The following is a 23,299-nucleotide window of genomic DNA, read 5'->3' as shown; positions in this document are numbered from 1 at the left end:
AGTTTCTCTTTGATAATACAAGTTTCATCACCTTGAATACAGATTACAGAATCGCATTGGTTGGGAGAAAAAAACCTATTGGTTGACTACCCACACGTGATTTCATCTCTAAAACTACTGATAAATGTATATATTTCCCAAAGTATTGTTTGTTTTCAGTTTACATTGTATTGATGGGATCTTTATTTACCTACATAGTAATAGCTAACACTTCTACTACATAGGATAACTAAACATGACATCTTGTTTGGCTAGTTCTAACAACATGGGATCATCAAAGAACTTGTTGATGGACACATCCTCTGATAAACCCTGTGGAAGAAATGTAATGTTGGTGTTATCATGAAGGAGAATGTTTACCTTTCTTCGTCGAGTCTTGATCATAAACTCTCTAGCCAGATGAGGGGCTGGTTGAGGTTCCAGTGGACGTATTGCAATACTCTTATCAAGAGGATCACCAGGTACAATCTGTTAGTGATAATGACAAAGTTGATTTGAATTGAAGCTCAAAGTCTCATTGAAAATTGTCAAATGTATGAAAACTTGACTGATAGTATTAGCAAGAGTTAATAATTGAAGGAGAGTGTCCAACACAATACAGAGCCTCTACAAATGATTCAGTGTGATTCAAAGGGATTCCTCTGTAAAATTCTGTGATTTGTAGTATATTCTATATGTGAAGATTGTTTTAATCATCACATTTCTTTGTTCTTCCCATGTGCAATCATCACATTTCCTTTTTCTGGCAGTGTGCACTTGTTAACATGTCTGAGAGAATCCCTTTTGAATCACACTGAATCATTTGTAGAGGCTCTGTACTCTCCTCTCCACTATTATGAAACTAATGTTTGATTGAGTTGTACAGCTTCTTAAATAGCTTCCTAAAGTCTTCAGGTTACAGGGAATTTATTACTTCTTGGCAAAATTCAAAAAGCATAAAGCTTCATATGGCTTCTTTAATTGACCAAAGAATGCTGTTCTATAGTCCATATTAGGAATGATAACAGCAAACAACCACCATAATGGGTAGTCTCGCGTGCCAGACGGTTTGTGTGGGGGCGGCAAATAAACCGTCTGGTCACTGTTGCACACTTTCCGTGAACTCACTGGAATGCAATTAGATTACATCACGGCATTGTTTTGCGCCAAGGATGATGCAATAATCGTTCCAATCACCTCTTTGAGCAGACTAAGACAATAATTGTACTGGTAATGTCCTGGTGACGTATTCGAAACATTACTGAACGTCTTCCTCGACAATTCTGTCGTTTCACAAATCTGTAGCGAACCACGATCGTTCTTATACGAACGCTTTTAAGAGCCCTGTACTAGGGAAACAAAGATCCTAAGCCCATGGCGTTGTTAAACTTTCGAAAAAGTGATCTGTAGCCGAGATTCAGTTCTTTATTACACTAAGAATTTGAATTATTAGTGGTTGTTTCGTCACAGAGTGCGCGAAGCGATCTGATTGGCTCTGCCAACATTCCGGCAGTGGTCCCGGAATGTGTGCAACAGTGACCAGACGGTTTATTTACCGCCCCCACACAAACCGTCTGGCACGCGAGACTACATAATGGGAGAGAACTATACATGTTTGTGGCTAGTTAACATGTAAGAAGCCATACCACACTCTACACTTTTCACTCTACAATGTTGTAAGAAGTAATAAATTCCCTGTAACACAACCAGTTGTAACTTGATATGTGTAACCACTAAAATACAACTGAATGATGCAATTACCATTGAGAATTGAGGTAATTACATATTACATCATGTCTGAGGGACATTAGCATGGCTGTACATCATGAATTGGCAAAGCACTTTTCTAATTAATAATGAATGGTTGGGAAAAAAAAGCCTATTATATATATCTCAGTGTGTGGTTTACATTGTCATAACCACAGTTTGGGTCACTAACCACAAAAGTTTAATGAAAAACTACTTAATAAAAACACAATACAAAACAACATGTTGATGTGATACTCTAGCAACCAGTTTAGTAACATTTGTTACCATGGTGCTTGAGTAGAAAACAATGTTGATCATTACAAAGATGACCTTAGGCTCAACTTCATCTTTACCAGTAAATTTTGTTAATGGAGAAATACCCATATATGTGCCAGATACTAAGGCCAGGCCAAGTTGATTGACAGTTTATCGTCCAGGATATTTGAAAAAGTCATGCGGGCGGGAGGTCATTTTTCATATTTCATAATTTTTTTAACATGGAAAAACATTTAAAAAGTAGCTTCACATAGTTGCTAGCTACTTTAACAATGATTGCAGAGCTTATTTGATTACGTCACTGTTAATACTTAGCTATTCGTTTATGCAATCTCTCTTTAGAAATCCATTTATTGAAGGTACTAACGAGTCCAGGCTGGGAATAATCGTCACGTTTGTTGCCACACCATGTTTTAATATACAAAAACGAGTTCAGAAGCGTAAACAATGATTATCACGTGAGAAATAATGAATTATGAAATTATTTCTCTATTCCTAAAAACCCATGCGGGCGGTGACGATAAACTGTGAATTAATTTGGCCTGGCCTAATAAATGCTACACAAAAGCCTTGGAAATATGTGATGCACTAAATTACTAAGGTCAACAAATTGAACCACCTAAAAATAATCAAATAAAAAAATTAATTTAAAAATTGTGAGCAATAAGCACACAGTTAAATTTTGTGACTGAAACACTCATTTCTTTAACAAAAAGGAGAAGGACACAAAGATATTCTCATCATGTCATGAGACTAAAAACACTAGGAATGACACTCATATGATGATGGTCATGCAGGATCACTGCTATAACAATGACAATAGCATGCTCTATATAATAACACATAAACATGTGACACCACACCTGATACACAGTTCATTCACAAGTAAAGTAGTTTGCAATAATGAATTGGTCACATGACCAAGGATTGTATAGCAAAATAATGCCGAGTATTCACTACACATATGTACTGTTGGCCATTGTACAGTGGAACCTGTGTCACCTGAATTAAGCAGTCACCTTTGTATAACGACCATTGTCACGAGGTCCCAAATATTTTCATATTCATTGATTAAGCGGTCACTTGTCTAATGCATATATAGTGGCCAGCCAAGAATTCACGTAAGAATCACTCATTATCACTGTATACATAACTTGACAACTCTCGTATGCATTGCATGTGCTGCCTAACAAACATTTAGTGAAAAATTTTGGCACCACAAAAATTGGCATGCTACCTTTCAATGAATACCATATAATTTTCAATGAATACCATATCATGTATCTGGCTTCATTAAGTAAAAGTACTCAATGACCATTAGCAACATTCTTACCTTGTTCCTGTACTGATAAAATGGAATTGTGGTGGCATCACCTGCCCCTTTGCAAAGTACTAAATGATTTCTAATGCTCAAATTCAGTGGTAGCCAATTAATGCGTGCCAATGATGTTCATACACAAATCTTACCTTTTTGTGAAGGGGTGGGCGGTGCCAGACTAATGGTTGGCGTGACCCTCTAATGTTAATTACCAATTTATATTGGTCATAGCCACTAAAATGCTGCTGACCAAACCTTATGCAGGTTATTCTCTATAACAGCCACCTGTATATACAGGCCAAAACTTTCTGGTTCTAATGTGACCGTGGTTCCACTGTACTATTTTTCTACAAAAAAATGTCAAAAGCCAGCAAGTTTTTTTCTCCCTTTTAAATATCTGCCATATGTATCCTGTACAACTGCATTACACACACATACATGCTCACACCTGCCAGTGATGAAATGTTGATAGACAGAAGGCTTGTCCTTGTGTGTGCGTCCTCAGGTCAGTCTCAAACCCAAATGAGTCGATGGCAGGAATGAATGCCTTAATAGTGTACAGTGGGGAGCCTGGGATTGGAGCATCCTGAGTGACGTGACCTCTGTACAACAAAGATTGTTGATAATAGACAAGGTATTCTGCAATACACTTCATTTGTTATTTTTCTTAAGCAAAACAAACTCAGTGAATGTTTATTTCTATACAAAGATACACATACACTATAACTGAAACATTTCATGTGTCCATATTGCACTGTTTGTTAGGACACTCACCTCCTCCTAGCCAGTACAGTGTACACAGCAGATACACAGTCAGCAGGTGCTTGTACCTCAACATAATAGTATGGCTCCATCAGTCGAGGGGTAGCCTGAGTGAATAATTAAAATGTGACTGTATGCTTGTAAGTAATTGTATATGCATTAAAAACAGATACCACACTACAAAACACACACAGTACACACCGACAGTGACACTACACACTACATATACCACAAGTATATACTACCATACCATAAGGAAAGCAGAGTAGGCAACTCTCCTAGCTGTGGGGATGATCTGACCACCTCCTCTCTGCACTGGTTCACCAGCCACTACAGCATCCAGTATCTTAAATTTGACATTCCGTATGGCTAAGAGTAGAACAACAAGTCTTCTACTTGAGGGGAAATGAAATGGTTACACAACTCACGTTCATCACATAATGGTCCTTCCCTTGTGCCCCACTGAAATCCTTGCACAATGGAATCACGTACTGAACTTAGCAATGACTTATCAACCTAAAACAAAGATTCATACCATCTACTAAAAGCACAATCATTTGCTAAAGTGGTTGTAAATGAACAAAGGAATGTGTGTTGATTAGTGGGAGGAGCGCGAGTGGGAAGTTAGGTTAAAAACAGTCCTAAATTACCACACATGTAAGAACTGGGGAATTAGCTCAAATGGTAGAGCGCTCGCTTAGCATGCGAGAGGTACCGGGATCGATGCCCGGATTCTCCACTGGACTTTTTTTTTAGTTTTGCTACCTTTTTGGTAACACTTTTTTGGTTTTTTTTCTTCTGGCATAAATCTTCCCAGCTACAAGTCTTTTTATTTACTCACCTCTGAAGGTAATGTATCATCCACCAGAATGTTTGGTCCAGTGTTTTCAGGTCCAAAGGCCCATATGGATCTGGCAGCCAACAAATCCCAGTCATATTTTGTCTGGAAGAACTCACCAATCTTCTTCCTGTAAGACAAGGGATTTACCAAATGATCAAAGTGATTTTAAACTATTCACTTACTTGGTCCAACCAATTTGCACGACCTCACTTTCAATGTCTTCGGCTAACCCCTTCTCAAGTGGTTCGGCAATCATCGTCAACTTATTCCTGCAATCAGATCATAGGTGATGTAAAAAAAAGAAACTGTGGTAAAAGTTACACTATCGGTACGTACTGTATGTGTACATGTGTAAAGCATCACAAGCATTACAACTGCTTGAGGAGATAAAAATGTAAGTTCTGATTATCAAAATTGTTTTATGTTACTAGGCTGAATTTTACGTCACAAAAAATTGAAAAAATGCACAGGTGCATTGACTAGTGCTGGCTGCTCACTTTTTGTTTGGAGTCTCTGCAAAACATTTGAGTGAAGATGTATCCACAACTGTCTCACAGAAAGCGACCACAGGATCTGCCACCTTGATATCTGTAATAGTAAGAACATTGTAACTGAAGTGGCACAGTATGCAGTAACTACACAAACTGTTAGGAATGTTGCAATAAACGTTGCAGCTACCTGATGTCATTGGGAAATATTTATGTAAACTTGCAAGTGTTAACTCATTATTTCCAACTTATTCCCATATGCATGGCTTATTCACAAGTATTAAACTAGAGCACAAATTTTCAAAACATAGAGACCAATGAAAATGTACATAGTGTAGTCATTGCTAATACAAAATGTAGGGAAGGTTTAATATATGGACATTGATGTAGTGATGCGATGTGTGAAGCACGCTCAGTTGTGTAATTATTAACATTGTTGAAGAATATTTGCAGTTCCCAAGGTTGCATTCACATTAATGGTTATGAAGTAATAGCCTCCCTCCCATCTACTTTATATGTACACAGTACAAACATGGGTGGGTACTGAAAACTTACAGTACTAACTGTTTAGTACATACATGGCTATTTGAAAACGACAATTCACTACACCCTCAAATTTTATGCTAATGTACGTGATGGTCAGTGTAGGACTTCTTGGGAGTGGCATTAAGGTAGTGTATTATTATATTGCCCAAAAGTGCCCTCAGTATGACCTGAAATGAATTGCAGTAGATCATGATGGCTTCACTATGTTTGCAACTGGGTATTTCTGTAGAAACTGGCAGAGGCACTGCAACGTTTTTCATTTGTGATACCATACAGCCAGAAAGTTTGGCGAATTGGGCAAGTGAGTGGTATTTCGCCAAGCTAAAACGTTTGCCCAATACAAATCTGTATCAGCTAAGTGCTAACAAATTCATCAAACTCTTTCTCACCAAAATCCTATCATGGCAAATTTGCTTAAGTTTCCTACTGCAAAATTTTCCAGCTATATACAGCAACTGAAAATGAAGCCATTTCACTTTTCAGTAATTGATAGCTAGGGCGTGGTTATTTAGACACAAACATTAAGTCTGAAGTCATTATTTTGATGGGGTCACCAGTCTAGTTATCAAAAAAGTAAACAAGTACAAGGAAAAATCAGGAACTTTAGGAAAAAAGGTGTGAAATAAAATTTTACCTAGACACCTGTAGATATACTGGTGGACATCCTTAATCCATTCATGGCTATAGACTGAAGTAGGGATTAAATTTCCAGCATATCTTCATATGTAGGCAAAACCTCTTAATTTATTTCTATGGTCCCTATTAATACTTAAAGACTGACAACTGACATGTGTAGTTGGGTTGTGATTAATATTTGTGTGGTGAAGTGACCTTACCATGAGGTCATATATACAATGACCTATACAAACTTACAAACAAACAATGTGGATTCTCTTGTTCATATGATCACTGCTGTGTTAATTATCTTTAATCACTCATCATGTGGTTATCACACTTTTATCACATGACTAGTCATGCAAACTCATTTGGGAATTTCTCCATGCACTTTCTCATGTACACACTCTTACTCACACACAAACACACATGCTAACACTTTCACAAATAAACAACACACTGACCTATTTCAGAGTACATCTTTCGTAAGTCATGCATGACACAGTCCAAGTACAGTTCTCCAGTACCAAACACGACATGTTCCCCAGATTCTTCCACCTACACAACACACGTAGTGTCAACTCTATGTGATCAATATCAAGTCATAAACAACATCTTCAATATTCATAGATTCCATATTAGGGTAAACTGAATACTATCAGAATAGTTTTATTAAAATATGCACGCACCCCATTTACTGTATAAAATTTTTCCAAAATGAAACCTCAACATTTCTAAACAATATCAACACTGATCCTAACAAAATGACTACCATATACATTAGAACCTTCCATGATACCTTATATTAATGTTAGATTGTATTCATTGGGCTTACTGTAACCATGTAAATGAGCAAGCATGAGGAAGTTTGCTATGGAGTAACCTATGAAACTTTTTGCACATACAACATATTTACTCTAGCTAATCTATGTGCATATGTGTATATGATCATTAGCTAGGCTAAAGAATCACTGAGAAAATCCCATATTGCTAACACAAACAAACATATCCATTACCTTGGTGACCACTAGAGGGTAAGACTTGTTTACTTTCCTCAGACCATCCAACATCTTGGGTAGTTCTGAAGGATTTACTGGCTCCACCGCTATCTTAATGACTGACTGAGTGTTGAACTTGAGTGGACGAAATATGTGTGCCTAGATATGTACAAAATATGTAATAAACACACACAAGATCATCACATAATTATATTTTTAATAGCGATACTATGGGACCAAAAATATGACCCCAATAATAAGATGGCTTTTACCTTTAACCACCTTAATGAGGTGGTCTTACTAGTGAGGTCATGAAGTACAACTGTTATGTTGTACCCCCTGTACTTAAAACATGGCTGTTAGTCTATTACAGTAATGTTGTCTTATGTATAAACTTGCTTTCAATATAAATATCAGGTACCATCATAATCTAATCCATTAATGGAAATATTATGCATTTACAAGCCATAAACAGTGCAACCATTCACTTAGTTAATGAAACTTGACACTAACTTTTGTCTAGTCAAAAGTCTCGTAAAGAGTACCATCTGGGGGTATGATGTAATTAATCTAAAAATCAGTTTTCTTACAGTAATCAGTACCCATGTATGTATAAAAGTTAAAGAAAACCAGCTGCATATACTACCTTAATTTTAAAAAAAAAACCATGTACCCATAAAAGGACTAGGAATCAAGTTTCCATCACTTCAATAATACACACACCTCTTCACATCCATTCAGTTGTGTGACGGTAGCAGTCTTAGTGATGGTCTGGTCAATACCTTCCACTAGGATCCAATTACCCGCTGGAACCCTGCTGATCTCTATCTTGTACCTGTATACACAACACAGGAAGTTACACAACAAGGAAGACAACATGCACAGCTGGATTAACAGAATTGATACGTAGTGAATGTTTTTTTTTAATTAGAACAATCAGTTAGTTGCAGTATCACAGTAATGAAATAAGCACTTTGGTGTAATTCTATATGGCTGTATGTAATTACATAATCTTCCTAGAATCACACAGGGAAAATCCCCTTGAAAATCCCTTTACTCATAGACTACTCATATAGTAAATCAACTTTGCACTTCAATGTACTTTACAAGGGTTAATGTACCTTGCTTCAGACACCCACAGTCTTCCAACCTGCAGAATATAATGATATCAATAGTACTACACAAAAATTTATTCGTACCTGTCCTATCTTAGAATCCTCCTCATCTTCAAGTGTAAAATTCTCTCCTAGTATTCTCACTTGTTGACCAGCAAACACTATGAACAGATATCAGTACAATTACTTGTGACTGGTACACATAAGCATGGCAGGGGAGCACTTGTTGGTTCCTAGTAAGCTGATACTAACACAGGTTCCAAATACTAATTTATAATAGTATATAAAACAGTACAGAAGAGTAGTTGGTGGTATACATATACTATATAGTATGTACACGTTGAGCTGAATCCTCAAAAACATTTAGTAGCTCACAGATGCAATTACACACAATCTCGAAATTTGGCACACTTGTAGTACTGCTTGACCCACTAAAAATATTTCAAAATCTTTTCATTCATATGTCTGACATAATATTTAAGGCCATCCAAAATTTCACCATACATTTCCTATGATGAAGCCACAAAAGTGCAATGTCCATTACAGCGCTTTTCTCGAACTTGTAATGGAGCCAAACTGCACATGTCTGTTGTTAATACCTTTGTTGTTATCATTAATCATCTGGTTGGCTGAAATGTTTATACTCTTGTTGAGAAAAAATCCGCTTTTAATTTTTAGCTGTTTTAAGGATGAAAAATTTGCGGACAGCTAAGCAACTGTGAAATACACAAAAATTACATCCCTTGAATTCGCACATATACGGACGGTACTGTGTAGTACAGTACATACAGAAGTGTAATGTAAATTTGTAGAATACTGTTTCATTATAAAGAGACAGTTCTCGAAATATATAGTTAAGCAGCTTCTTCAAGTGCAATGAGGCTTGGCAGTGCTTCAAATTTTACACATATAAATACTTGGAATGGAACAGCTACATCAATGTTATTATACAATGTTATTGTACACTGTATGTATGGAATGGTGACTAACATATTCCACTGATCACTCTTCCAAATGCATAGAACACAGTAGCATCAGGTGCTGGGTAGAGCTTTGTGATGTGGAGCATCAATGGACCCTACAAAGAGAGATCAATTTCATTGGTTTATGCATGACATGATGGCCAGTAACAGTATGGGGGGGGGGGGGGCTACACAAACCATGTGTACTGAACTATATGTTATGTTATTGTGTGTATGGAAAATACAGCACAATGGGGGCATGTCAAGAGGCTGTATTTGCCTTGAGTACTGAGTACTGTATTTTCCATACACACAATCATAGGCAGTGCTTTAACTGTTATATTGTACTTCCTGGTCATCTGGCTTGGAGCGACTTTCTCTAGTACTCAAACCGCTACGATTTTCGGTGATCAGGATATCAGTAAGTGTTTAACTAATCCATTTCTAGTCGTAGAACGACTAATAGGATTAGTTTGACTAGTTTTAGCGATTTGTGCAGTGTGTTGTTTTCGTAACATTCTTTAAATAAATTCTCCGCATAGCTGTACTGTATTTGCCCAATTAGCTGCATAACTGTTCTGTATGACTCATACAGTACAGTTATGCAGCTGATTAGTACAGTATAGATATGTGGCATGGCTTTGATCCTCCCATGCACAGTACAATATACATTAATGCACACACATACAGTTATTATAAAGATAACATCACTCTGGACACTACACAAACTGACATGTGCTGCACTGTGATCACACAGTTTTTTGGCTCCATGTATATAAACATGTATGTAAACATGCACATAACTACAGTGTGGGAGAAAGCCAGCCAACCAGCCAGCCAGCCCACACAGTCTATACACACAAATACCATGCAGAGAATCTGATCTCAACCTATAAGTCCCAGGGAATTTACTACTTTACTGTTAAGTTCAGCAACAACCTATTATGTCTCAGCTGGGTTGCATGTTGTGGTGAGACAGGAAGGCACTCCTTTGCAGCTGTTCAACACTGATTTGGTTGTTTACAATCAAATATAGTGTGAAGAAATATCCACAAAGTAAACAAACCCATAACAACATTAATGCTAACTATAATAGAAGGGCTTGATTATAAGAAAGGAAAGGGAAATATACACAACAATCAAATGTTATGTCAACAGTATTGTTGTACTGTCACTGTTACATGTGCTACACAGGCACTCTGGTAAGAGGTTGTGGGACAACAATTTTAAAACAAAAGTCAACTGAAGGCTGGCTTCTAGTTGTTGCGCAAGAACTATCAGAACCTCTGTAGTCATATTGTATAGTGTAGCCGGAAAAATAATTGGTGAACATTGATATTATGGCACTAGAAAGCATCAAGTTTTATTGGATAGAAAAGGTTGTTGTATTGACCTAGCACAGTGTACATTGGGCTTCTCATATTTGCATGGAGCACTCATAAACTAGCAAATACCATACACAGACAGACAGACAGACAGACACGACACACACCTCAGGGTCACAAGTAGTCATCGCTTGTGATAGTTCATCATCAGCATCGTCATCATCTTCCAGTGGTCCAGAATAAATGTGGGACACCTGCAGTGAAAAACCTCATCATCTAACACATATACAGTAGTTAGTCTAATGTAGTAAACAGCTTTTGCATTGTAAGGTTATACATGTCTCACCTAGGCAAAGGACTGATTGCATTACTTTTATAGTTTAGAATACTAAGCATTTATGTGTGTATGTATACGCCACTATGCTTTGTGCATACCTTTCTCTTGGCGTTAGCCGCAGGTGATGGAATGTGGCGGACACACATGTCCACAAATCCATTAAAACCACCAAAAAATCTCTGACAGATTAGTCGGAGTAGTGGACGAATATTGAGTTTTAGTTCCTCTTTACGAAGATGAATACCTATAGTACGTATCATATGTTGTAATGTGAAAATGATATAACATACATAGCTGAAAAATCAACTTTTACAAATCAATCCTCCTACCATTGTGGGATGTTCATTGTAGTATCCCATTGCTAGATCCACCATGAAACCAGAGGCACAATTGTTGTCTTCACAAAAATATCGATTTCAGTATTTCGCAAGATGCAAAATTTATTTTTTAAATGTTGTGCTCCACACAAAGGACCGGATAAAACTTGCTACCTAGCTAGATATTATCTAGAGTTATTGTAGTTAAAAAGTACGTACAGTAATAAGCAAATGATTCAATGGGTTCCCGGCACAGGGTTGCTTTCTTTCAAAAATCAGGAAACGAAACATGAATTTTCAAATTCAAACTGCCCTACCAGCCAAGACAAGAAAAGCAAACTCTTCCTCATAGTGATGTGATAAGGTTGGATGTCTATGCTGTTAGTATGGAAAGGATCTGAGACTTCTCACCATCTGGGTGAAGAGCGTCAAAAATTTCAGTCGGTCTTCCACGGGATTCTCTCAATGGTGCCAAAGTCCTTTCCAGTACTTCTGATGCCACATTAGCCGCATAATTTTGTTTAGAATGATGATAAATGATGGTCCAAAATGTTTTGTAGTAGTAGCAGTTGGTGTTTCTGTGATTTCATATGATGCAGTATACCAGAAGCTCGCCAGGAGCCCCACCCAGCTCGAATCAGAAATGAAAGGTTTTGTGCTTTTTTCGGTTTGTTTTGGAATACTTTGCAATATAATGGTGATGTTGGGTGATCTAGTGAAGATCTGAAGCTACTGTGGAGCATGAGAGGTGAAGTCAAATTTGCATGATTTTGCTGCCTTCCTTGGTGCATAACTTAGAACACTGTGGATGAAATAATAATTGACAACCGTTGCTACCAAACATTCTGGGACATCTTTTGCCATAGTTTTAGTCAATAGCTAATGATTGTTGTGGCTGTAGAAGCGATGGAAATGGCTAGAAAGTGTAACACAATTCTTTAATGGTGCAGAAATTTTTGACGTTCATAACCCAGTTGGCGAGAAGTCTCAGATCATTTCCAAACTAACAGCATAGATAGACTATGCACCGAACCATATCAAAACACTATGAGGAAGAGTTGGCTTCGTTTGCCCTGGGTGGTAGGGCAGTTTGAAATCAAAACTTTGTATTTCATTGTCTGATTTTTCAAAGAAAGCAACCCTGTCCTGGGCACCCAGCAAATCATTTACTTTATTCTGTGTGTACTTTTTAACTACAACAACTCTGGATATGATATGACTAAGTAGTATGTTTCATCTGGTCCTTTGTGTGGAGCATGAAATTTTAAAAATAAATCTTTCATCTTGCGAGATACTAAAAACTATATTTCTGTGAAGACAACAATCGTGCCTCTGGTTTCATGGTGGATCTAGTAATGGGATACTACAATGAACATCCCACAATGGTAGGGGAATCGATTTGTTAAAGTTGATTTTTCAGGTTGGGGACCTTATCATACAGTATGATAATACTGTATATTAGGGATTATAGAGGTTTGGGTTTTTCTGGCCAAAATATCACCCAAAAACCACCTTCACAATACCATCCTGACACCTTGTTAGTATTAGTTAGGTATGACCAAGCACAAAAGTGCCTTCAGTACGACCCTAAATACTTCCATTAAATTGCTACAAAATTTTAAAAAGTTTTATTGAATGGAGTTTTCAACTGACTGACTAACTTCCTGCCTGAAGCCTTCAGACAAGCACAACTAGATAACAGCTAAGGCTATGGGCTCAATTTTAATACTGTTTGATGTTGCTTCGTCCCAAGATGTGCCTTTTGGTATACCGCAGTACGTACAATGCATGCATCATGGACTTACCTTTGTGTCCCATTTATTTTTACTGACAGCCAAAGGTGTCAGTTTGCAGTAGCATGATGGCTTCCCTATGGGAATTGTCCGTATTTTCCATGATGACTGGATTGATTGTAGAGGCGCTTCTCCTACTGTTCTTCATTTGTAGTGCTGTGAAATGTGTTGAGCATAGTTGAAAGCAAAGCATAATGGCTACTTTCTAGTCAGTATTTGATAGTTTTGGCGAGTAAATTGTCCATATTTTTCATGGTGACTGGATTGATTGCAGAGGCACTTCTCCTACCTGTTCTTTGTTTGTAGTGCTGCGCAATATGCTGAAAGCAAAGCATAATAGCCACTTCACTTTCGAGTCAGTAATTGATATTTGGGACATGTGTTCAGTCGAAAACATTACCTCTGGCACCATCCTTTCTTTTGATGCGGTATGCGCAGGTTCACCAGTCATAATAACGTTACAAAAAAGTAAAGAAATAAGTATAAGGAAAAATTAAGAATTTTAAGTTCAATTAGGGATTATAGAAAAAAAAGCAGGGGGTCACCCTACCTCTACAGATACACCAGTGGACATTTAATCACACTTGTAGCTTACATAACTATTAGTGAAACACCTGCAATGCTAAGGGCTACTGGTAAACAAAATAATAAAATTAGCTAAAAACCGATCCCCTGATTTAATACTTAATGAGTTATGCAAGTCCAATAATGAGGAGATCGAATATCACCTACTGTATACATGTAACAACTCCTAAAACTTGATATTTGTTAGTGTGTCAATAAAATTTTTGTTGATGTAAGTGTAACAGTGTACTATAACCAAAGCCACAAATCACTAAGAGAAGTCCCCAAGTGACCACTCAGGATATATAACAGATGGCAAGAGTTCATAAAAAGAATTTTTGCTGCAAACTTTGATGTGGCAGTTTTATTAACAAAAATGTGCCTGTCTGGGTCAATACTCAAGCTGAAAGATATACACTAAAACTATTGAAGCAAGAGATAAGAAATCTGGCTGACTGAATTCTATTACAATACACAAAAAACAGCACACTGATCAAGAAATCTTGTATGCTACCCAAAACATCAAGAACTAGACATGCAGGTACCTACAGTAGGAGTTATGGGACTAGTGCTAGTACTTCATTTGTCTACAACAGTATTAGCAAAAGTGGCTGTTTTGGATGTATAACCTCAAGTTTCAGGATGCAAGCTTATTTTTTCCTTACCTTATTTTTGTAACAATTTAATGCAGTAAGGTGTATAATAAAATGATCCATTGCATGAACACACACACACACACACACACACACACACACACACACACACACACACACACACAAACACACGATTGTATTATATACCAATCCTAATCAATTTTCCAGATACAGCAAAATACATACCAAGTTCTGCTAGGGTTCTGGGTAAAGTTGTGTCAGCATCTCCGATGGTTTGAGCAAAGATTTTGTAGAGTGGCTCCAAAATGAACTCCACAAAACTCCTCTGAGCATCCAACACTGGCTGCTTACGAGAGAATGTTCTCCTAGTGGTGGATGTGAACACACATCAACAGTTATACACACAACTCACTTGACATGATTGAAGTATACATCTCCCCACAACTTTGTAGCAAACTGCTCCGGTTGAAAACTGGCACCTAAGATAATTTTGAAATACCCATAGAGTCAGGTTGTTAAGTGCATGCGCTTATAATTTTCGGAGAAAACTTTTGTAAAATCCATAGTATCTGTCAGGTACATACGTCTAATAAATAATTATACTGTGTTTAACAAGGAATCACGGCATTGTAATAGAATAGGTTGTGGTCACCACGCCAGTGTATAAGGACATTGACTCCATTTCTGGGTGTGAGATCCTTCAAGATGAACATGATTATCACAATCCAGAAGGTTGATTTACTGTAAACATAGTGAAGGGTAGTCTCGTGCCCAGACCCCACCCACTGCGTTGTTGAGTAGGGTCTGGTGACAAACGCTGGAGTTTTGGGCTCTACTTCATTTTTCTTTTCTGACCAATCAGACGCTTTAATTCAGCTACAATGCGATTTGATAGGCTAGAATGACGAAGATGGCAGACTGGAACCATGGATACAAATGCATAAACAATATGGTGGCGGGCCCAAAAACGTAGCGTGAGTCACCAGACCCTATTTACACAGTGGGTGGGGTCTGGGCACGAGACTAAGTGAAGGAAGACCTCAATGGAGACGTAAACACTCATTAATTTTCAAGTACCAGGGGCTTCCCTAAAGAGCAGTAGATACTTTACTCAAAATGTCTTGGGGGAAAGCTCTGAGTACTTCCAGCTTTTCTTCCCGTGTGTAGTCATGTGTTGAGCCTCACATTGCACTCATCAGTCATAAGAATTGTGTATGCGCTTAATAGACACATGCGATTAACAACTTGACTCTACGGTACTATAACACAGCAAATAATGAAGCAAAATAGACATTTTAAGCATTATTTGCTTTTTCCTTGATACAGGGGGATTGTAATTCAAAAGAATCATTGCTCAATGCAATGAACTGTAAAATTACCGTGCATATATGGGCATATAGAAGAAGGGAGTGGAATTACTAACAAAAGACCTATACACATTGCACATTTTCCCAAAGGTGGGGTCAACATGCAACACTTCCTGAAGCCATATTGTATGAAGATAAAAAAGCTATGTAAGGAATATGAAGCAGTCAGCAGAAAGTAGCAAAATTCACCTATATACCGTAGATTCCCTAAAAATTCGGCAGAAATAAATTAATTCCGTTCGTGTCTGGCCGAACAATTAGGAAAAAAATGCACCAACATGGTGATATTGTCAAATTTTTAGGGATCTATCCCTAATACAGTCTGCACGCTTCATGGCTAAGTTATTTGCGATCCGTTTACTGCTTACTTTCTGAATTTCTCTCTACAAGGACCAACGGGAACGCCTTGAGGCGGAGCTGACGATACCACAATACACACTTGGCCGCAGCACTATATACTATGATTGCCTACATTATCCAGGAGAGATGGTCAATGTCATTACTACATCGCTTTTTGAATACAATCACCCAGACGTAATATCAGTTAAGGCCGATTTCCACAAGTAATAAAAATAGAAACCACAATCTTGTGATAAGTCAGATGCTGCATGAAGTGTTCCATGGCTTAACAAAGCATTATCTGAGGATGTATCATGTTACAAGGAGATGTGGGGCTAGGAGAGATTTTATTCTGTGAACAGAAATGAAGATCGCGTTTTGCGGTACTAAGCCATGTCACACGATGATATCGTTGGGTACGTTCCCTGAACAATTTCACACTTGGTGCTTCATCCAGCATCGAGGTAGCATATTGTGTGAGATCACTGGGAATCCTCAGTACTCAGTCCAGAGACCTTCGTCAACTAGTGCTCCAAGTGCCAAAAAATTAGCGCGCTTATAATTAGAAACTTTCCTGCGCTTGCCGAAATTTAGAGCACATTGTGTTCAAAGCACTGGGAGTACCGAATATTTAGAGATGCCGAAATTTAGGGAATCTACGGTAGTTAGTGTAACCCCAGACAGCAACTGTATCCTTGCAAATAGTCAATATTTAACAGAACATTACAAAGCCAACCATAACAGATTACCTAAATAAATATACACATTCTCAACACTCACACTAAACACATACCATGGGTGTCCACATACAGCTTGGCGAAAGAGTAGAGTGTAAACACAAAACCATATTGGGAGGAAGCAAAGCAGACGTTTCCCTTCAATGGTGACACAGTGATTTCCTCAGTATTATCAGAGTACAGGCTATATAATGGATCACTATAGATCATTCTACAAGTAAAGGGTAGTCTACTGACCTCAGGATGCTATTGATCTCATCAATGATGTGCTTTAGTTTGAAATAAGCATCAGCTGGAGGTAACTTGAGTTCTAGAATTAATCTGTCAATCTGTGAGTGAAGAAGAGTAACTATGAAATATTTACCTTAAGTCATACACTCATTGACCACACAATTAGGCATACGCATACCTTATTAATGCACACCGTTATACTGAGGTTTTCTTGTACAGCATGTCTGATAAGTCGTTCAGCATTCATCATCAGCTAAATGTGTAGTGATTTGGTAATAAAGTGACTTGAGTAAGTATTGTGTACACACAAGTATACTAAGTAAGTATAAGTGTGTAATGTGGACATGTAGTTGATAACATTTATCCTATTAGAACATACACCATCAGAAGCATCCACAAATATCACTACTCCATCAGATAACTTGAAAGCTGCAGTGACCTCATCGGAAAAGTTCACATGACCTTTGTGGAGAAGTAATGAACAAAAATAGGACCAAATATGGAACAAAAGTTGTCATACCTGGAGTATCAAATATATTCAACAGGTAGGACTTCTCTTTAGAATCACTGATCACAAGAGACAATGGAGTAGCCTTAATACTTACACCACGCTGTGTGATGGAACACATACTATACATGTATGTCCTAATGTATGGTTATACACTCTAATATAACCCACAAATTATACCAGCATGCAACCACCTGTAGAAAACTGTATTGACTCTATATCTCTAAGCTCTGTTGGCCCAAAGTTCAGGGTTTCAATGGGGGTGTGGCACTTCCTTCCCCCTAGACAAAGTCTCACCCCCCCAATTTTGAACAATAGTTTAAATGAACCGCATTGTATTCATAATCCTCTGGTACCTGAGAATGCACCCAGAAACAATCTGAGAGTCTAACAGAAGCACACAGATCTTTGTATTTCCTAGACGGATGCCTGAAGTTTACTATCATAAACAGTACGTACTTGCATGAAAGGAAATGACATGTAACAAAGAGATGTGAATGTACTAATAGAGAACTATGACACAGAAACTGACTCTACACATTAGGGCAAATGTAATTAAGATCACTACAGTCACACAAGTATATAATGCTCACTTCCTGTTCTGTAAACAATGTGTCAGTGTACCTAAGCTGTGAGGAGAATAAGCTATCACATTAATTACTAAACCAAATGAACTGCTTACACTTCGGTCCTCCTTCAAAGCTAGTTCAGGATGAGTGAGCTCCAACAAACAATCAACAAAAGTGGTCTATAAATGGGACATAAAATGATAGCCATTAAAGGACACTAGTGAGCCTCACCTTTCCATGATGAAGGTGACCAGCTAATACAACATTCCTAATAAGGTCAGCCTGGTCCATTAGATCAGTCAGAAACCTGTTATGTTGATCACATGATACATCATGAAACACTCTAATAGAACAGTCAGTAATTCACTGGATAAACAATTTAACCACAATTCCTTTAGAATGTGTACTACAGTTATACATGTACAGTGGAACTTGTAACCTGTTAACAAGGATGTTTGAAAATGAGGACACCTGAGTAATTTATTGTTACCTTGTGAATTAAGGACATCTTGGGGCTGGCCAAAAGTGTATCAAAGTGTCCTGATTTTCCAGTTAACATGCTAAGTGGGATCATTGTCCAGATTATGCAGGTGTCCTCATTTTTAGGTTTTACTGTGTATGTCTTTTGCAAACAGTATGTGTACGTCAATGACAAAAAGTGTGTTACTCCTTACAGCTGCATACTAGCAAGACAACCACTATTGAAATAACCACATCCACACGTGATAATATGTACAATGGAGAACTTTAGTGACTTGTCTAAACTCTTCACAGTTGCTAATCACATAATTTAGGGAATTTGGATAAACTTCTGCAGTAGAAAACTAAAACACAAAAGCCTATTTTTTCCATCACACATGGATAATTTGCAATTTACAGCAGTACAATTACTTATACAGTAGATACTGTAAATCGTACTACACTGCCTTACTCAACACTATACGTAGTCTGTGGTAGTTCTTGTTCTTGATGTGAGAACTTCATCTTCTTCACAGGAGCAATGATCGGTTCTGACCATACCATCAGTAACAACACAACACAACACAACACTACACACATACCAGTTAGTGGCTGAGTATCCTCTTCTTGTACTATAGTCTACAGTCTCACAGTACACTAAATAGTATTAAAGTGTATACACCTACCTCCACTTCTGGTCCATACACCTCCTCAGCTGTTGGGTAGTACTTCTTGTCCTGTAATAGGAATGTGTGCATAACACATGTTGTATCGATGCCTGTACTGCCTTGAACTGTGACCCAGTGTCGATTAACTTCAAGTAACTTTTCACTCCAGCTACCAATTAAAACTGGTTCCATGCATATAGAAATTAGCTTCTAATACTGTCTTCACATATTTGTCATATATGGTTAAACACTGTACCTTCAATAGTAGCTGCACTTGAGTGGTGCAACAATCAATTTTGAAAATAAGGACTTCATCATCGTTTTCAAGCATCAAGTGGTGGTCAAATTTAAAGTCGCCACATTGGTTTTTAGAACTTGGGTAATAAACGCCACAGCGTAAACGCCAAGTAAATATGGTATGAAATTCTATCTTGTTATGCTCGTGCTACTGTGGTTGAGATGATACTGCTTAAGAGTATTTGCATATGTACAGCAAACACACGTACACACAATCATTCACAAGGTTAAAAGCCTTGTTCTAGAAGACAGAAGTGCATGCTGGAGTCAGTGGAATGTAATTTTGCAGCCAAGCCTCAAGAGGAAAATTGATTTTAGTCTCAGTGTATGTCCCCATACACTGTATGTCATAATTATTTGATGTACCCTTGATGGGGCAGCCCGTTTTTGAAAGATTCCTAAAACCCACACAGGTGTTCATGACCAGAGGGATTCCAGCAAGGTATAATGCTCTACTCCACGTGCACACATGACTAAATTCTGTCTAATTCAACACAGTATATATATGCTTGTTTAGTTGCTAATTCCTATTGACTACACCTGCACATATAAAAATACAGTTGCACTATGGGAGTACAATACTTACTTCATGCAGCACTACAGCCATTGAACTATCCCCTGGTTCATCGTCCATTGCCTCTGCAGTTCCTTGCTCATCATCATCCTAAAATTGATGATCAACATTACAACAAATACAACATTGGACTGGATTTACTCTCCAAGTAATGGATTTGTTTTGTACTTCACCAGTATATAATAACCCTAAAACATTTCCACATTAACTGGGCACTTTCTTTTCATCTAGTCCAGAACAAATAATTATTCTTCCGGCATAAAACTTGAGAAAAAAAATTAACAAAAAATGTAGGGTTTAAACCCTGGACCATCAGGGTTGGAGGCTGGTCCAGCCATGCTACCACTGCACCATTCTCCTCTATTTTTCTATCTTACTAGACAGATGCTATCAGCATCATGGGGCAAGCCTGAGTATTGCATTAATTCGGTATAGACATCAGAACACGATAGTGTGTCATGGAGCCAAGTACAGCTAGTATGGACGTATGACAGACAAGACGGTAAATATTTTTGCTGTGCAAACTTCTTCAGGGCAGGGCACCTTTTATTTAAAATTTGAGTCAAATCTACCCAAATACGTCTTCAAAGTTTGTCTCATTTTTTCTTCCTAAACTTCTTTTTCTAGTTCATCTTTTTCAATCAATTCTCTGTGTAAAGAATGCGAACAAGTCACACTGTAGAGCGTTCAGCCTTGTAAAATCACTCATGCTACATATAGTTCAGCTATACATACACAACACCCTATACACAGTTTAGCTGTGAAACAAGTCACCCTACTAGCTATATGATAATCATTTTATTCTGTTTCAAATTTGATAATTTATTATGTAGAATCACACAAATAGCAGACTTTGACAATTCCTGTAGTAAAGAAAAACAAGTTGAAATGAATTTGGGGCTTGCAATTACAAAAAAAAGAAGTGATATCTACACCAAAACAGTCAAGCTGTGAAAAAAGAGTACAGAGCCAGGGTGAAAAAAGACTAAAGGTGGAAGCCAAGAAATGACTGCAATGATGCTAATAACAAAATTTTAATAGTTTCATACACAATAAAGAAGGTAGACAGCAGAGCAATTCTTAGTATACCTCCCTTGATTGTTATATAGGTTGGCGGTGTTTAGTTTCAGCTCCACGTCTCCTTCGCATATATTCACGGTTTCTCCATCTTCTTTTAGTCTCTCTGTTCTGGTGTTTCAGCATCCCTTGGTAAGTGGTTGTATACAGCTTCCTCCTTTGTGCAAGCCCATGTTGACAATCATCCATTTATAAACAAGACTAATTAAGTGAGGTGTTCACATGTACATCCTCAGTCATTTTCACTGTGGCATTGATGATGACAACAAATAAAGAAGTCCAGAAATCTACGCCATTAACTTTGCTGTGGCATTGATGATGGGAAGTACAAATAAGGAAGTCCAGTAATCAATGCCGTTAATTTCATCCATGGCATTGAGGATGGCAAAAAGTCTCAATATTACTGTGGCCACTTAAGGTAGCGCTGAACTAATTAAAGGCAGCCAACAACATGTTTGTGGTAATGTATGAACAAATGCGGAAATCCATATACCACACAGTGAACTAACAGAACAAGCTCTGTCAGACTGTCCAGCTACTGTTGTTGATACGACTAAATGTCATTTATGCTTTTGAAACATTAGCTCACTGGCAAACTGCACCATCTGCCAGCACATGATTACTGTTACACAGAGCGCACTCTGACTAGCTACACAGTCTCCTTTCTCGCTAAATCATGCACCACAGATCATCAAAATTAGGTATAGGCATCGGATAAGCATTACTCGGTACTTTGACTTTTTGTGATTTGGGCTAGATGGGATTGTTGACCAATGTTGTAATCTACAGGTATGCATTTTCACTACTTCACATGTTGTCATCAGAAAAAGAAAAGTGTAGAATTGTTCTACAAGGTGTTGAAACCAGCGCTAAGTTGTTCATTGGACAAGTTATTTTAAAAATCAACTTGAAATGTCAGAATTATGTAGTAATATTTCACAAAACTTTGTACACTAAACTAAAGCATCACAGGCTATCACAACAGCTGTTAGGTGTAGATAAGTTAACTAGTAAAGTTTTTCGTATTTAATTTGTGGTGTAAAGAATGATGACATGATCACTCACTAGTGTGGGGCTTGCTCAGGCTCGCAAATATGATTCAAGAATTAACCTGTATGTGGTAAGAAGAACCTATACCCGGGTAAAGAGGAAAACAAAGCCTTGCTTATCAAGTAGAACAATGTCTATCACTGTCTGTATTAAAGTAAGTTTTTGGTGAATTCAAAGTGAGCTAGGGTTGGAGTAAGTAAAGCAAGCATCCCGGCAAAGCTAGTAGCTTGCCTCAAACTCTACCCTTCATACAACTAGTGTGCTTGATACTCAAATAAAAGGATGACTACTAGAATACACAATTTTTTCTGGAACTGGAAAAATAGCAACTGTGTTTTATTCAAATTAATTTTGTCAGGGAAAACAGCATTAGCTGTGCCCTGGATGCATAAAACCGCAAGGTGATATACACACATACATACGTACACAAGTAAAAATAAAAATTACATAACTTTAATTTCAACAGTTCAAGCATCATATAGTGCTTTAGGCAATCTGTTCCAAATGGTCATGCCCCTCCCTGCATCCCAATGATCATTACCATAATTAGTACTCACACTGGGAACATTACAATCTATGTAAGTTTCTGTCACACGTGTCAGAGCAACCAGTAGCATGTTGGGATTTATATTATTTGACCTTGAATTTAATAAGATACGCACCTGCATTTCATCCCTATCCTGGTCTTCTCCTTCATCACTTTCATCACTCTCCAATTCTGGTCCAATGTAGTTACCGAACTCATCATACAACTCGGTGTCCATTTCTACACCAGATGAGCTGTAATTAGAATAATTACAACGATTGAAAAACGTTTTATATCA

General features: G+C 37.7%; 1 protein-coding gene and 1 non-coding gene across 2 annotated transcripts; one reads left to right on the top strand and one right to left on the bottom strand.

Moving 5' to 3' along the window:
• Positions 1-100: 100 nt before the first annotated feature.
• Positions 101-23,294, bottom strand: LOC136249057 (116 kDa U5 small nuclear ribonucleoprotein component-like). The gene is made up of 32 exons (XM_066040960.1): positions 23,138-23,294; positions 20,361-20,438; positions 19,496-19,546; positions 19,412-19,448; positions 19,282-19,360; positions 18,582-18,657; positions 18,464-18,529; positions 18,375-18,410; positions 17,794-17,884; positions 17,653-17,735; positions 17,452-17,526; positions 17,280-17,371; positions 17,099-17,226; positions 15,012-15,078; positions 14,825-14,964; positions 11,410-11,555; positions 11,142-11,228; positions 9,678-9,765; positions 8,772-8,848; positions 8,694-8,722; positions 8,296-8,407; positions 7,591-7,731; positions 7,039-7,132; positions 5,423-5,513; positions 5,108-5,194; positions 4,926-5,052; positions 4,513-4,600; positions 4,335-4,453; positions 4,097-4,191; positions 3,771-3,924; positions 361-468; positions 101-312 (listed from the first exon to the last, which is right to left on the bottom strand). The coding sequence occupies exons 1-32, from the start codon at positions 23,237-23,239 to the stop codon at positions 217-219; spliced, it is 2,940 nt and encodes a 979-aa protein (XP_065897032.1). The 5' UTR covers positions 23,240-23,294; the 3' UTR covers positions 101-216.
• Trnaa-agc (transfer RNA alanine (anticodon AGC)) lies at positions 4,751-4,823 on the top strand. The gene has a single exon. It is a non-coding gene; the product is annotated as a tRNA-Ala (tRNA).
• Positions 23,295-23,299: the final 5 nt, after the last annotated feature.

The sequence above is a fragment of the Dysidea avara genome, chromosome 3 (assembly GCF_963678975.1).
Source record: "Dysidea avara chromosome 3, odDysAvar1.4, whole genome shotgun sequence".
Taxonomy (NCBI): Eukaryota; Metazoa; Porifera; class Demospongiae; order Dictyoceratida; family Dysideidae; genus Dysidea; species Dysidea avara.
Note: the sequence above shows the minus strand (reverse complement) of the source record. Positions and strands in the feature narration are given on the sequence as shown.

Coding starts and splice junctions, on each gene's coding strand:
- LOC136249057 (XM_066040960.1), bottom strand. CDS start 23,239: ATGGACACCGAGTTGTATGATGAGTTCGGTAACTACATTGGACCAGAA. Junction 18,530..18,581: donor GTCACCTTCATCATGGAAAG/GTGAGGCTCACT, acceptor TCCCATTTATAG/ACCACTTTTGTTGATTGTTT. Junction 14,965..15,011: donor GTATACTTCAATCATGTCAA/GTGAGTTGTGTG, acceptor ATCCACCACTAG/GAGAACATTCTCTCGTAAGC.